At 47.0% G+C, this 16,790-nt stretch overlaps 1 protein-coding gene across 2 annotated transcripts in view; it reads right to left on the bottom strand.

Moving 5' to 3' along the window:
- LOC147703510 (uncharacterized) overlaps positions 1–12,428 on the bottom strand; it is a 172,481-nt gene extending 160,053 nt beyond the window's left edge. The window contains exon 1 of one of the 2 annotated variants that reach the window (XM_086931879.1): positions 12,124–12,358. In XM_086931879.1, the coding sequence (XP_086788005.1) occupies positions 12,124–12,147 (24 nt within the window). In that variant the 5' untranslated portion in view covers positions 12,148–12,358. Of the gene's footprint in view, positions 1–12,123 lie in introns of both variants that reach the window. The other variant, XM_086931878.1, reaches the window with a different exon arrangement.
- Positions 12,429–16,790: the final 4,362 nt, after the last annotated feature.

The raw sequence follows: 16,790 nt of genomic DNA on the forward strand, positions 1-16,790 counted from the left end.
CATGAGCACCAGTGTTCCTATGCTCATGATGGAACCATTCCGTCATACGAACTGGGGAACTTAATCCCTCTGCTACAGAGATTTCCTTTTTTAGGTCTCGCCTACGCATCGCGCAAACACTGCTTAGGAAAAAGACCTTTTGTAATCGACACAGCTTTGGAGGCAAAAACGTGCACGTTGCATTGCTTTGAATGGCAACGCATGCACGTTTGGGGATTCCCTTGCGGGAGCGACCTTTCAAACCATGTGTTGATTACAAACATCTGGTTCCTGCTCGCTTCCGCAAAGGAAACAGTCGCAGGCCCCCTCCTCTCTCCCCTCCACCTGCTGCCTTCTCCTCTCCTCGTCTTTTTTTTCCTCTTCAGCACGAGGCGCGCCCTTGTTGTTAACTTGCAACTTGTAGGCCTTTCAATTCAACTAGACGAGATATTTTTTAAATGCTATTTTTGCGCTTGTTGTCAACTTGTAACTTGTAGGCCTTTCAATTCAACTAGCCGCGATATTTTAAAAATGCTATTTTTGCGTTTGTTGTCAACTTGCAACCTGTAGGCCTTTCAAATTCAATCATTCTGCGGGACATTCATTTATATGTTCATACATCGGACTGGCTTTTGGTGGAGACTTGGCCCAGATATCCTGTTCGGTCTACTACTGTTGCTGATGGCCCTGGGTGTGTGGTGCGGGGAGTTGAAAGGAATCCTGTCACTATGGCTGCTCCTCCTCACTTTCCTGACCATAGATTTATTTATCGGTATCTTCAGCATCTGCAGCCTGTTGGTGGGCACTCCGCCCTGCCTGCGCTTCATAGACCACCTGAACTGGAGGAAGGAAGGCTCCTGGGTGGACGTTGGTATACATCTACTGCACAATCAAATTTAAGGAGCCAAGTGAGCCGCTGTAAGCGTGGATCAAAATCTTCTTCGCACCTCTGTTCTTCGCCATTCTGTTGCTTGCGAAGTCCTATTTGGTGAAGTGCTTCTGGCGCGGCTACAAGTCCCTGAAGGCCCGCCGGCCGTAGCGAAGAAAGGCAAGTGCACGTTTCGGCCGTCAAGCTGCCGGAGAAGGGGCTGCTCCCGCTCTCCAATGAAGAGGCCGGAGCACTGCCGGCAAAGGAGCCCCCTCCCCCACCTGCTCCGGTTAGTCTCCGCGGTGTCTCTTTCACCAGGGCTGGGGTAGGAAACCCCAAGCTGTGAACGGGGTTTCAATCAAGAGCTTTCCTGTCTTATATCAACTTTCTTCTTTTGTGCTGATTGTCTCCGACACGTGTTCTCCGAATAGATGGACTCGTCTAATTGCCATTGTTTGTGTTTTGGTAATAAAAACAACTCTGTTACTCAGAAGGCTGCATCCCAAGATCCCACAGTACTTAGGGGAACTTTAAACAGTACTTCACAAGGGGCGATTGCCGTTTTCCACCTCTCACTTGCCTTGTGTTGAACCAAGTCTCTCCCTCTGCCTTAGGGACCCGTGTTCTGACGGTGGTTTTCTGCTGGGACTGTTCCAACCTGGAGGTGATGCTCCATGTCTGCTGCTATTATTTCTAGGTCTGATCTAACGTCACCAGTCGGCTTAGTGTTACCCCTCAGTACCGTAGGATTCTTGAGCACTGGCTACCACCAGTACCACAGTATGTAGGATGCACCCCGTAGCTGCAGGGCGGCTCACCAACTTGCAGGACTGTGCTAAATGTGGGTCAACTGTTCCAGCATACTAGCACCATCCCCCGACAAAAGTAGGGAGCCGCTCAAAATTAACTCCAGGACTGATTCTCCCCTGGCTGCCCCAAGTTCTCAGATGGCACTTCCTGAAAGACCCCTGCACTCATCAGATGGTCGAGGCCGCCCTGGCATCCGATTGATAATCTTGACAAACGCTGCACCACAGCTGATTACCATGGACTGGGGCGCCATTGTTTTAATGCAAAACCAGAAAACGTGTCATCCACAATTGAAAAAAGAAAGAAATGCAAGGCATGCATGCCACGAGCGTTACACGCTGATCAACTTACTTTGTTGAACCTGCGTAATCAGAATTACAAGGGAGTGCACAATCCATTCATTTTTTCCATCCGCAATTTTTATCCATAGAAAAATAAAACCTAATCATCTCTCTACCAGTACTTTTAACTCTCGAGGGATCAGCCGTATCATTGACAGTCAAGAAAAGAGTGATCTTCAAACATCTGCACAGTGAACAGTACCGTTCAAAAGTGAGTTTGAAACAGTGCAAAGAGAAGTGAAATCATCAAAACAAACAAGCATTGGCATTTAACCATGCAAAAGTTAATGTTGTTGCACCAAGGGTATTGTGCTGCATAACTAAATACTTATAAGGTCCCAAAAGCAAGACCTATTGGCTATGCCAATTATTGTTTTTATTGGCTTCAGGAGCTTGGGGAAGGTAGGGATCCACCCACTAGCCACCAGGAAGGGAGGAGTGGTCCCTTGGGCAAGGGATTTGCTCCCCAATATAATGTGGCTACAAAAAGTCTTTCTGCAGAAAGCACCCTGGACGCCAGGGATTTTTTTTATAGGCAAGGGGTGGGGGCTGCCCAGAATGGGCATGCCAATGCCACCACCTTACCCCCCAAAGAAAACAAAAGACTTTCTGCCCCCCAAGGAGGCAGATGGGGCAACAGTACCTGCTCTGCCGCAGGGGGGGACAAAAAGCCCACTAAGCACCAGGGATTTTTTTTCCATATACGTAGGGGAGGGGGCTGCCCAGAATGGGCATGCCAGAGCCCCACCCCCAAAAAATTTGCCACAGTGTTTCTGCCTCCCCCAGAGGGAGGTAGGGGCAAAAGCCCCTTACCTGCCTCCCGGGGGTGCAAAAAGACAATAGGCATCAGGGATTTTTTTACCCCCTATAGTTCGGGTGGGGGCTGCCCAGAATGGGCCTGCCACCACCCCTCCAAAAAATGTCAGTCTTTCTGCCCCACCCAGGAGGCAGATGGGGTAATAGCCCCTGATCTGCCCCCGCGGGGGGCGAAAGCCCACAAGGCACCAGGGATTTTATTTTTATATATACATAGGGGTGGGGGCTGCCCAGAATGGGCATACCAATGCCGCCACCCCAAAACCCTTGCTGCCAAAGTTTTTCTGCCCCTGAAACCCCCCCCAACCCCCCCCACCCCCCCCCCCCTCGACTGCAGGAAGATAGGGGATGAGTTTTTATTCCCAGGCTTGGCGCGCATCAATGGGAAACCAACAAAACCCACACATTTCGGAAAATTAGAGACCCGCATCGCTTTCCTACCCAGAATCCCCTGCAAACCCCAAATGTGGATGAAAAAATCTAATTTTTCTCAAATTTCTGTGTGGGAAAGTTGTAGGATCACAGGGCTGACACAAATTTCTGACCACCCAGCATTCCCCCAGGTCTCCCAATAAGAATGATACCTCACTCGTGTGGGTGGGTCAAGTACCCGTGACAAGCAAGGGCACAAAACGTATTGTGGAGACATCAAAATGACCTGTCACACATAGATCTGGTTTTGCAAGGGTGGTCCCATGAGTTTTTAGTCCCGGGCTTGGCAGCCATCTAGGGAAACCTACCAAACCCACACATTTCTGAAAACTAAAGACTTGGGGGAGTCCAGGGAGGTATGGCTTGCGTGGATCCCCCAATTTTTCCCTACCAGAATCCCCTGCAAACCTCAAATTTTGATGAAAAACAACCAAATATTCTCAAATGTGTGTGTGTGGGGGGTTTGTGGGATAACCGGGCTGACACAAATTTCCCACCAACCAGCATTCCCCCAGGCCCCCTGATAAAACTGGTACCTCACTCATGTGGGTGGGTCAAGTACCCGCTACAGGCAAGGGGCCCAAAACGTATTGTGGAGACTTGAAAATTACCAATCCTAAAACGAGCTGCTTTTGCAGGGGGAGTGGGGGGGTCGTTTGAGTTTTAGGTCCCGGGTTTGGCGGCCATCAAGGGAAAACCTACCAAACCCACATATTTCTGAAAACTAGAGACCCGTGTGGGTTTGGTAGGTTTCCCAAGATGGCCACCGAGCCCGTGGCCAAAAACCCAGGTGACCCCCTTGCAAAACCTGGTTGTTTCGTGATAGGTAATTTTGATGTCTCCTTAATACGTTTTCTACTTGACCCACCCACGCGACTGAGGTACCATTTTCATCGGGAGACCTGGGGGAACGCTTGGTGGTAGGAAATTTGTGGATCCACGCAAATTCCAGAACCTTCCATCCAGTGGCGGCTGGTGACATTTGAAAGTGGTAGGGCGTAAAAGCCCATCAGTGTTAATTCAGTGCAATAAAAAGCGAATTCCGTAAATCTTTAGTTTTCCATGGTGTCTGCCAAAAACCACCCCAAGCAAGGGGTCAACACAGTCAGCCTGCTTACAGTCAGCCTGCTTGCATTCTTTGAAAGTCATTATTGGACTTCTATTGCGACAATAAACACATGCCTCCTATCATTTTCCACCTGGATTTGTAGCTCCATCTAGTGATTAAATATGTGTCGAAATGCGGACAGGAAATGACTTAGGCACATAAAATATTTTCTTTGTGTTTCTATAAAGAAGGTCAGTTTTTAATGTATTCTTTAGGAGCCCACGACCCTATACAAGGTGACCCCAATAACAAGGCGAAAGGATGTAAGGAAACATGAACTATTAAAAGTTCCTACAAGTGCCTCGTGATTTTGGTCTTTTGACTTTTACAATGACACGAGTCGGCTCATGAGCCTGCCGCCTGCCATGCACCCCTCCCTGGTGAGCTCTGGCACCTGTTACTTGGGCACAGCCACCCCCATCGCATCAGATAACATTTCTGCACTTCAACTGTTGTTTCACGCGCTACACATTTGGGCACCTGCAATGGTCTGTTCTGGCAACTTTGCAATCTGTATTCATCTTAAAATCTTATCGCCGCGCGCCGTTCGAACTGCGTATAAACAATGAGTACAGTTTTCACTGAATGCCTAGTTCAAGTGACCGATTGGCTTCTGTACACACCCTCCGGTCATCTGTCCATCACCCGAGCAACATTCTACTAATTTCTTCAAACAGCCTCGCCTGCGCATTCTCTCACCTCTACACAAGTAAATATATGTAATCACGCACCCTCAACAGCATTGCCTTTAGGGAACTCGTGGGTGGGTGTATGTCAGCAGCTCTGACAGTCGACACAACGCCTACTCGCCGGGATCACACTTCATCCACCTCGAACACTTTCAAAGCCCGTCCGTGTCTGGGGAGCTGTCGACTGAGTGATATCTGCTTAACTTAAGCAGATATCATATCACTCGACAGCTCCCCAGACACGGACGGGCTTTGAATTTGAAAGTGTTCGAGGTGGATGAAGTGTGATCCCGGCGAGTAGGCGTTGTGTCGACTGTCAGAGCTGCTGACATACACCCACCCACGACGAGTTCCCGCATGAGCCACAGTCTCAAACACAAGGTCACGGCTGGGTTCACTCCACCTGCGCATCTCCGGCAGCTGCGAAGGGGGCGCAGGTCCACGCATACTCAAGCCCGTGTACAGCCCGGTGATTCAAAGAAGAACAAGGCCAAGCACTGGCAAAACCACCATTATATTAGCTTTAAATTAATCATCTCATCTTCAACCTCTCCCCAGCCCTCACACACCTTGCTGCGACTGCGACACGTACCTATGCGTCGTCGTCACGTCACAGTGTGACTGTACTATAGTGGTCGGTTGATGGTCAGTCAATCTAACTCTACTGTACTTCTGTGCTCACTCAGCGACGACAAGTTACACACTCCTCCGTCCTCGAGTCCACGTGCGCTCGTGTGCAGACTAAGATGGGGTCGGATGATGAGGTGCCTGTGGGCCGGCCCGATTTGCCCAGCAACTGAAGGATTGTCCAATCACTGAATGGCTGAACAGTGTTTAGCCATTCAGTGATTGAGCATTGCACCGCGGTGCAACACTAGACTGCTGCTGTCAACTTAAGGCAGGCCAGCAGTGAAGCACACAAGAACTCAGCACCCACACTAGCCAATCCTGACGCTGCTCTCTTCAGAGGAGGGATGCTCTCTAAAGAGAGCAGCGTCAGGATTGGTATGAGCACGAAAAAAACGATGCCCCCTTTTCAACCACTGAAGTCTGTGGCATGCGGCAAACACCGTACTCAGCGGTGCTTGCTTTTCAAATGCCATAGCCTTCAGTAGTTGAAGAAAGGCAGCCGGGAAAACACCACATGCGCAGTGTGGTGCGACCGTCACCATGGTACTGTGAGTCAGCCAGTGTCACGTGATCGTGACTTTCATTATTGACGTGGGTGGTGCGGAGCCGCAGCGCGATGGTGCGCATTTAAATGTCTTTGTAAACAAATCCAAAACAAATCAATTGTCCCGAAAATTATTAGTGGGGCAACGCCCAACTGCCCCTACGGTAAAACCGCCACTGCTTCCATCACAGAAATGTGAGGAAAATGTGTTGTTGTTTTTTTACAAAGTTTGAGGTTTGCAAAGAATTCTGGGTAACGGAACCTGGTGAGAGCAAGACAAGTCACCCCATTATGGATTCCCCTGGGTGTCTAGTTTTCAGAAATGTATAGGTTTGCTAGGTTTCCCTAGGTGCTGGCAGAGCTAGGGTTCAAGATCTACAGCTAGGCACTTTTCAAAAAAGGGTCCGTTTTCACTGTGAAAATGCGGTGTGTCCACGTTGCCTTTTGGGCCGTTTCCTGTCGCGGGCACTAGGCTTACCCACTCAAATGAGGTACCAATTTTCTCTGAAAAATTTGGGGAATAAGGGTGGGTGGAATTTTGTGGCTCCACACAAATTCCAGAACTTTCCACCACAGCAATATGAGGAAAACATGTTTTGACAAAGTTTGAGGTTTGCAAGAGATTTTGGGTAACAGAACTTGGTGAGAGCAAGACAAGTCATCCCATCCAGGATACCCCTGGGTGTCTAGTTTTTAAAAATGTATAGATTTGCTAGGTTTCCCTAGGTGCTGGCAGAGCTAGGATTCAAAATCTTCAGCTAGGCACTGTGCAAAAAAAGGGTCAGTTTTCACTGTGAAAATGTGTACACTTTGCGTTGTGGGCCGTTCCCAGTTGCGGGCACTACACCAACCCACACGAGAGGTACCATTTTTATCGGGAGACTTAGGGGAACACAGAATTGTAGAGCAACTGTTATTATCTATTGACTTTCGATGCATTTCTGCCTTCCAAATGTAACACAATGTGTAAAAAAGAAGTCACTTTGAAAAATTTCCTATAATTCACATGATTGTATGGGTACCTTCAATTTCGGAAATGTGCAAATGGCTACTGTTTCTAAACTCTATATTTGTTCCCATTTCAAAAATACATAGGTGTCTTTCATACCGATTTTTCCCAGTTTATATTTTCCCAAATGAATTGCTATATACCAGGTACATTGGAAGACGCTGCTCAGATATTGGCTCTGGGTTCCTCTTGTCCTTGGCGAACCTACAAGTTCTATATATCCCCACAACCAGAAGGGTCCAGCGGAAGCAACGGTATATTGCTTTAAAAAAATCTGTTATACTTAGAAGTTACAGGTGAAAATGTTGGCACAAATGGATGTTTTCTTTTAACTCAGAACTGTTAGTTTCTTTAAGAAAACCTTGAAGGATCTACACAAATGACCCCTTGCTGAATTCAAAATGTTGCCTTCTTTTCAGAAATGTATAGCTTTCCAGGATCCATCATTGCTTTCATACCCATTTTTACCATTAACTGGAAGGAGGTTGAAAGCACACAAAAATAGCAAAAAAAGGCTATGTCCCAGTAAAATGCCAAAACTGTGTAAAAAATGTTTGCTTTTCTTACAAAAGTCTGTCAGTCCCTGAAAGCTGAGAAGATGGTGATTTCAGCACCACAAACCCTTTGTTGATACTATTTGCAGGGAAAAAAAACAGACGCTTTCATCTGCAGCCCTTTTTTTCCATTTTCACTAAAAAAAAACATTTAGCTGTATTTTTGCTAATTTCTGGGTCCCCTCTAGGGAAATCAACAAACCTTGGGTACCTTTAAAATCGGCACTGTGTGGGAAGAAAAGGACGCAAATTTGGCGAGGATACCTTATGTCGTCAAAAAATTACAGGGGCCTAAGCGCGACTTACCCCAAATAGCCTAAAAAAGGCTTAGCACAGGGGGGAAAGGCCTAGCAGCTAAGGGGTTAATAAAAATGATTGCAATCAAAACATCTACACAATCACATAATACATTTAACAGTAGGTGGCAGTGTTAGATTGTGACAGGATTTTTCAGAAACGTACGAGTGGTAAAAGTATGCGTGGTAGTGGAATGCGTGGTAAAGATGTTTCTAATGTGGTTGAATGTAATTGCGTGGTAGTGGTATGCGTTGTAAAATCTGCGAGGTAAAGACGTGTGGTAATGTCATACAACCTATATTAGTTACATTTGAATTAATTCTGAACTGGTTTTGGCAGTGAGGTCATCATGCTTAACCCCCTTTTTGTGCTGGCCTATTTTATACTACTACATCAAAATATAGTGGAATTGTATGACATTATACCAAGATCAATAAGATCAATCTACAGTTATATTGTATCAAGTGCATCGGCTACCAGTGGATCATCATGGTCCCTTCCTTACCATCTACATCATCGAGTTAACCAAGTTAACTAGTGTATCTATCCATTATACTTCCGTTGTGATGTAGCATTTAGGTCAAAATAGAGGAAGCAGCATAAATGTCATGCTACAAAACGCATGTGATATAGTGGGATTTTACCACTGGTTCTGCGACGTCAGCAAAAAACAGGGTTCAGTGGGAACTAAGGACTGGATCTTGAGAGTGAAGACTAAGTTATGGATAGTTCCACAGATAAGTAAACACACAGACACACACACACGGCCGAGCTGAATTACTTTACAGTGGGGTTGGTACCTGCTGTGTGGATGAAAGCTCTGACATTGTGAGGGCATTTGCACCACCCTGCGTTAAGATTTTCCCGTCTGTGAATTCGGTGTCTGTAAACCAAGTAGAAGTGTTTCATGTGCTTTGGGTTGCTCACAAGCGTGGCAGCATCCATATTAGAGAAGATACATGAAACATGAAAGGAATAACGGGTACTGGTAGCTGAGATTATGGATAGAGAAGCACCAACATTGCCAAAGCGGTATGTGCTAACCCAGAGAAAAATCCATTCAGTCTCCAGTAAGAGGGGCCATTCTCTTCTCCATTTGTGTGTTCTGTGTGGGAAACATCATTTACCACGAAGGCATTACCACTAATGACGTTTACCACGTGACACTTACCACGCAAACGTCTTTACAACGAGGGTGCCTTCCACGACCGTCTTTACCACGGGCTGGGGGGGGGGAGACGTGGTATTCCTTCAAGTCGTTCTGCGTGGGCTTGGGGGGGCTGAGGGGGGCTCGGAGGGGGGTTGGGTGGGTCTCCCCATCAAAAAAACAAACAAACAAAGGAGCGGATTACTCAAATTAAAAAAACCGCACTTCAGTACCACCGAAATAAAAGGAAAGTGCCTCCCCCAAAGACGTGCCATGTACGTCAAAATAGCAGTCCTTTTTTAGTTTTGGAAGACGTGTTTTGACGCTTGTTTCGATGGTGGATGGAAGTACGGGCTGCTGGTGAAAGACAGGAAGGTGTCAGGTAAGAAAATAATCTTTATCATTTGTGCTTAAAGGACGTTAAAATGCGTGGTATAATCCTTCGTTGCAAATTCCAGCGTGGTAAAGCCACTTGCGAACTAAAATTTGCGTGGTAATGCCATGCGTGGAACTTGTAATCGTGGTAAAATCATATATTCGTTCTGTGTTTGATCTTTCTTACCTATGGCATGCATGAAGACTACTGCCAGTGTGACTCTCTGACAGAACAAGCTTCCTGCAGCTAACAATGGTTGCTCCATGCAAAGGGTAAGGACATTCTAGCTTCCCTGACCGCGGAGCGGTGCTGCATGTCAAATACACCACATCAGTTTTACCCCGTCTGATTTTTTCCCTGATCACAAAAGACTATCAGAACTTATTCTGCTGTCTGCCAGCTCTATCTACCAACCAATCCAGAAATAAGCTGTGCCTGTTTCGTGTGAGGTCTAATCAGCATCCTGTGGCCATCTGTGGTATTCGCCCTTTTGAGGTCTGCACAGGATCATTGTGGAGTCTGTCTTCTCCCTTTGGAAATTCAAGTTTGTATTATGTGCTGCTATAGAAACACATGCTCTGTATACTCCTGCCATCTAGTGGCGGGTACAGACATTTTCAAGTTATTTTCCTTCAAAGAAGTCTTCTGCCTTGAGGTATCTCATAACTCCTCCCAAAACCCCCAATGCACCAGGACAAAGACTCCACCTCCGAGCGTGTTTTTTCCACCATTGGATTGGGAGGTTCCAGCTCAACGTCCGGTACGAACGTCAACCTGAGCGGTTCTTTCGGTTGCAGCTGCCAAGTATCCTGAACCATTCATTGTCTGAAGAAATCACTGACGAACTAGTGCTTAATTTGAGCTGGTAGATTCCAGTGCTCTGCACCACCACTTAATTGTCAACACTGGCGCTTGTGACAGTCTGCCACAAGGTGGCGCTGCCTGGTTAATTTAGAGAGGACCACAACAGTTAATTATTAATTCAATATACACTAAACTGACTATTACCTGCTGTCCAAGCCATTCTAATAGCTTTGGGGGCCTGAATTAGTCTAAATTATTGCACTTGTAAGGATGTGATGGTTAGTAGATGGGTTGTTAGTATCATTGTCAGCCTGGCAGAGGCAATGTGGGGTGCAAGCTGCAGTGGCCTCCCAACGATAGCCCTAGCACTTGTTTTTTCTTTTTTTTTTTAACAAATTAAGCACTGCGACGAACACATTAATTACTGTGTCACACTGGTTGCAAACCACACCAGAGAAGTTCCTTTCCAGGTAAGTGGTTGTACCCAGATTGACTGGGTGGGGGGGGGGGGTTGACATGGAGAACATGCCCTTCCAATTTTGTACTAATCGTAAAAACAAATACCCACGGTCGGATCACCATTAGGGCTGCAACCTCTGCCTACTTATTACAAAGCATGAGGGAGGAATCTACCTGCTCGTTATACCAGGCTTACAAGAACAAGACGTTGATCAATATAGCTGAGAACATCGTTTGGCACATTATCTATCAATCAATCAGGGGTTGATTGATTCACCCACAAGGATCTATCTCAAGGCGCTGGGGAGATTATAAGCAAGGGTGCAAGTCCGTCAGGCATTCCCATCTGCTCAATGGGGACTGAGCCCCTAGACTGTGTTGTAGAGAGGCGCAGGCAATATCTTGCTGTTGATTAGAAGTCTATCTTAGAACCGCCAAGAATGCTGCCCAACTACATGGAATTCCAAGCACATGCATTAAATTCCCACAGCAAATAACCACAAATGTCCTCCAAATAATCGAATGTTAAGGAAGAAAGAGATCCTTGGAGCCAGCCCCAGGACAAACATAAGACCCAGGACCACCATTACTTGACAGACGCCCTAGAATTGACACTGTGGCGGACGGGGATCTGCCCAGAAAGTTCTCAGACTGAGGCAGCGCAGGAGGGCGCTCCTGAGGAAGGCAGGTCTCCAGCACAGAGTCTAGCCATAACAGACACCAGACCTCAGATTTGTTTCATGGCACTTAGCAGCTCTCTAGATCCCGACGCTTTTTCGGTGCCATGGAGTTCCCAGAGATGCAGAGTAACTCAGCGGCCAACTAATGTGAAATGTGAGTCCTTTATCTCCTTCCCCGCCATGACATGTAGTGCACTCTGTGCCTCAAAACAGTATGACAGCGTCACCCTGCTCACCCAGGCACGACACCAAAACCCTTTCCACGCAGGTCACAAGTCATGGAAGTACAACAGCTTTTCAACTAAGAATAACCACGAGTTGTAGTGTGCTACCCGTCTGACAAAGAGCTTCGCAGCCTAGCAAGAGGTATGAAGCGCTGTACAAATGCAATTACAAATTGCAACGTATGAGGCGGAAATAACAACAGCATCACTCATGGGCCAGACTGATTAACGAACGCTGGAAAATGTAGCAAATAACTGTAACGTCCATACAAAATGCATCCCACAGAAACCATGTCAGAAGACTTCTCAAGTGCCGAAACGAGGCGGACGCCCATAGACAACATGACACGACTCACCTCATCCGATCCCTTCCGGGACATTTCTCGCAGATAATATTTAACGCTTCCTCCGCGAAGCTCTCATGCGGTTATAAACCCATTAAAAAAGTTAAGGTACGTGGTAAAAATCGGCTTTGGGAGGGAGCTAAATGCTAACAATAATGCCCCCAAAATAAAGCACTCTTTCTCTAAGCCAAGTGTAAGCAATGTTCCCTTTGTCATTCCATTGCACAGGCTTGGAGCATGAGACGCCTCTCACCAACACGTCCGTAAACATCACCAAGAGCACGCCTGCTCGAGACGCTACTCACAAGCGCGCGCTCAGAGCGGCGTCAGCACAGGATGGGCTCTTAGGAGGCACTGATCGCCGATTAGATTAGAGCAAGGAACAGAAGTTTTACTAGAAAATGTGGGTTCCGAACAAGATTTACACAAACGTGTTATAAGGTGGTTGTCAGTGAAGGTGATCAGCTGCGAAAGATCGTGCTTGCAAAGGGGATGGTTGCCACATTTCTGCCATATCTCTGCAGAGAGAGCGATTAGACTCCTCGACTTTAGGAGAACGGCACTAGTTTTTCGGTCTCGATCAAAGTCCATCTGAGAATCAGTTGCGATTAGTTTCCGGGAACAGGGTTTCAAATAAAATCTTCACACTTTTGAAGCAAAGCATTTCGAAAACAAACATTGATGCCTAAAGACACAAGTGGTGGAATAGTTGCAAAGAGAGGTTGTGTACATGAATTCTGTGAAATGTGGGCGAATCACAAGTAGAACAATTTGTAACATATATTAAAGATTTCTTTATGGCGCAGTGCTAGCTGAGGTTGCTGAAGAAAAGCCAGGTTAGGTTGGGAGCCAAGCATGAGAAAGTCGTTTACCTCAGTCGAATGAAGAACACATTGGTATCCTTCTGTGCTATTTGTAGAAAAAAACTTGTGCTTGTTTCAGGGACGTGGGCCCAGATGAATGAATATTAGGAATAGTGATTTCCTGCAAATGGCAATTAGGAAATCGCTATTCCTAATGTATGAAACTCTTGACTTTCATTAGCGATTCCTAATGGGTCGCAAATAGACCTATCTCACGCCTATTAATGAGGTAGGTCTGCTGGGGTCAGCATACAATCAAGTCTGTGATTGCTTTTAAATAAAAATGCAGCCAATTTCCCTTAAAGGAAAACGAGATGCATTTAAAAAGTAAAAAACAATCCAGTTTCATTTCTTTTTTTTAAGAGTAGGCAGAGGTCCTTGGGACCACTGCCTGCTCTTAATATTTTTTCAGCATTCTTAAGGGGAGGAGGGCCCAAAGGGATCCCTACCCATTTGGGTTACCACAACTTTTTGAATGGTGGTAAAGTATTACTGTTTTGCAACCGGAATTTTATCGCATATCAGTAAACATACCATACCGATTCAGTATTTAGACGGGAATCCCAAAACACGCCCCTTCCAAGTACTGTAACGCAAATGCAAATTGTGAGTCGGTAACAAGTTACCGAATTGCATTTTCATATCAGAAAAGGCATTTTCTGGTCACAGAGAGACCGATTCTGCAAATCGGACCATTTGCGACCGGAAAAATGCTTTGTCCATCTGGCCCTTAGATCCCAGTTTACTCTTTCAAATTTTAAATAAAGGTTATTTAAAGTATAAGCACTCCTTTCCTACATTAGGAGCCATAGGTCAGGGTCCCAGTCATTCAAAAGGTCTCTAGAAATTATTTTTAGGGGATGGGTACGGAGAGTCATCTACTTTTTTTCTAGCTCTATCCAGTATGTCGGACACAAGGCCAACAACAATCAGAGGTATCAGAGTGCAAATCTCTAATTTGGGACCTTTTTAGATGGCAAAAGAGACCATTCCACAGTATGGGTAGGCAGGAGTGAAATGGCAAATCTTCAGTTAGATAGTTTCCACCAGAAGTAGTGTTACTGAAAGTAAGTAACTTGCTCTTCTAATGGATACTTCTAACTGCTGATTTCTCACCTTTAAACTAGATAACAAACCACTACATCCCAGGTGGAGGATCTGTGGAATGCGCTCAGACCAAAAAATCCTGTAGGATCAAACAGGCGAAAATCCCTTCACTTCAGATTTGTCTCTCAAGGCAGACGTGCTTCAAAAATGTGTGCTTTGACAACCACATCGCAGCTTGATAAATGTCCAGAACAGGCACTCCGCATGCAAACGCAGTGGTAGCAACCTTGGCCCTAGTGGAATGGGTCCTCAGCAGTGACACCTCCTCCGTTAAGGCAGAGAAGGGTTATCCCACTGCCCAAAGGAAAAACAAAAATAATAATAACAATACGTTATCATTCCTATTGTAGTCAGTGGCTCTCGGGCAAGAGCAGAGAGAGGAGTGGTTTGCATTTCTTAAGCCCGCATGACTGCTTGGTCAGCCCTCTTGGGCCAGCCAAAAAGTCATGCACACTTTGCATCTTCCCCACCAGGCTTGCTTTACACAGCCTGGTAAGGAACATGCAAAGCCTCCCAGTCTCTGTCTGAGCGCCGAACCACGGTGCTCAGACATATCACAACACTGCATTGCAGCATTGTGATTGGCTATGGGGGCCTGGAAGCCCAGGTCAGTCGTCCTGCCAGCAGAGACAGAAAGAAGGAAGAGGACTGAGGAGAGACGGCAGCTAGCTGGCCCAGGTAAGTTGTTTTTTATTTCATTTCGTACCCTCCCACCTCCTTGCCTGCCCACCAATCCCATCCAGTAGCAGCCGCTACTGGCCCTCAGTTCTTCCAGGGGCTGCTTCTTGGCCGAAGCGTAGCAGAGCTTAGTGCAGAGGACAATCCACTTTGATGAAGTCCTTTTCTGGGCCGCCTCCCCCTTCTTTGCCCCAGAGAACTCCACAAATAGCTGTTTGTCCACCTGGTAATCTTTGCTGCGATCAATCTACATGTCTCCCTTTAATGAATGGTAGGGAGGCCTTCAACATTAGGCAAATGGCCCTCAACTCCAACGAATTGAAGTAGAGTTGAGTTTCCGCAGGAGACTACAGTCCTCTGATCTCCACCTCGATCAGATGTCCTCTCCAACCCAGCAGTGACACATATGTCACAACTGTCAGCTCAGGGTAGGCTAGGGGGAGGGGTCTGCTGCTGGTCCTATTGCAGTCGAGTAGCCATCACTGCAGATCTGTCATGTCAAGTCAAGTCAATAAATTTATATAGCGCGCTACATACCCAGAGGGTCATGAGGCGCTTGAGGAGGGGTGGGGAATTACTTCTCGAATATCCAGGTTTTAAGCTGCTTTCTGAATGCTAGGTGGTTTTGAGTGAGGCGAAGGTGCATGGGAAGTGAGTTCCAGGTTTTGGCCGCTAGGTAGGAGAATGATCTTCCTCCCATGGTGGTTTTGTTGACGCGGGGAACAGTAGCGAGGGCTTGGTTGGAAGAGCGCAGCTGGCGGGAGGGGGTGTAGAAGGAAAGACGTGAATTGAGGCATTCGGGTCCAAGTTCGTAGAGAGCTTTGTGTGCGTGGGTGAGGAGGCGGAAAGTTATTCTCTTATTGACGGGGAGCCAGTGGAGGTTTTTCAGGTGACCAGAAATGTGTTCTTTACGAGGGATGTCTAATATGAGTCTGGCTGATGCGTTCTGGATGCGTTGGAGTTTTTTCTGAAGTTTTGCGGTGGTACCGGCGTAAAGGGTGTTTCCGTAGTCAAGGCGGCTTGTAACCAGTGCGTGGGTGACCGTTTTTCTAGTTTCGGTGGGGATCCAGCGAAATGTTTTTTTGAGCATGCGAAGAATGTTGAAGCAAGATGAGGAGACGGCGTTGACTTGTCTGGTCATCGAGAGTGAGGAATCCAGGATGACGCCTAGGTTCCGTGCGTGATCCGTTGGGATGGGTGCTTTTCCAAGGGCTTCTGGCCACCAAGAGTCGTCCCAGGCGGAGGGGGAGGTACCTAAGATAAGGATTTCTGTTTTGTCTGAGTTCAGTTTCAGACGGCTATGCTTCATCCATTCCGCTACCTCTTTCATTCCTTCATGTAGGTTGGTTTTGGCGATGTTTGGGTCTTTGGTGAGTGAGAGGATCAGTTGAGTGTCATCAGCGTAGGAGATGATGTTGAGGTTGTGTTGGCGTGCGATGGTCGCGAGGGGGCTCATGTATACGTTGAAGAGGGTGGGGCTGAGTGAAGATCCTTGTGGCACGCCGCAGATGACTTCACTGGCCTCTGACTTGAATGGTGGGAGGCGTACTCTCTGAGTTCTTCCGGCAAGGAAAGAAGTGATCCATTCCAGTGCTTTTCCTTGGATTCCGATGTTTCTAAGTCGTTGTAACAGGGTGTTATGACAGACTGTGTCGAAGGCTGCGGAGAGGTCGAGGAGGATGAGGGCGACTGTGTCTCCATTGTCCAGTAGAGTTCGGATGTCGTCTGTTGCTGCAATGAGTGCGGTCTCAGTACTGTGTTTGGCTCGGAAGCCGGACTGTGAGGAGTCGAGGGATTTGTTGGCTTCGAGGAAGGCGGCGAGCTGGTTGTTGACAGCTTTCTCGATGACTTTGGCCGGGAATGGGAGGAGCGAGATGGGGCGGTAGTTTTTGAGTTCGGTGGGGTCAGCTGTGGGTTTATTCAGAAGGGCGCTGAGTTCGGCGTGTTTCCAGCTTTCTGGGAAGGTGCCGGATTTGAGGGAGCAGTTGATGACGTCTCGGAGGTGTGGTGCTATGATGGAGTCTGCTTTGT

The sequence above is a fragment of the Lissotriton vulgaris genome, chromosome 7 (assembly GCF_964263255.1).
Source record: "Lissotriton vulgaris chromosome 7, aLisVul1.2, whole genome shotgun sequence".
Lineage (NCBI taxonomy): Eukaryota > Metazoa > Chordata > Amphibia > Caudata > Salamandridae > Lissotriton > Lissotriton vulgaris.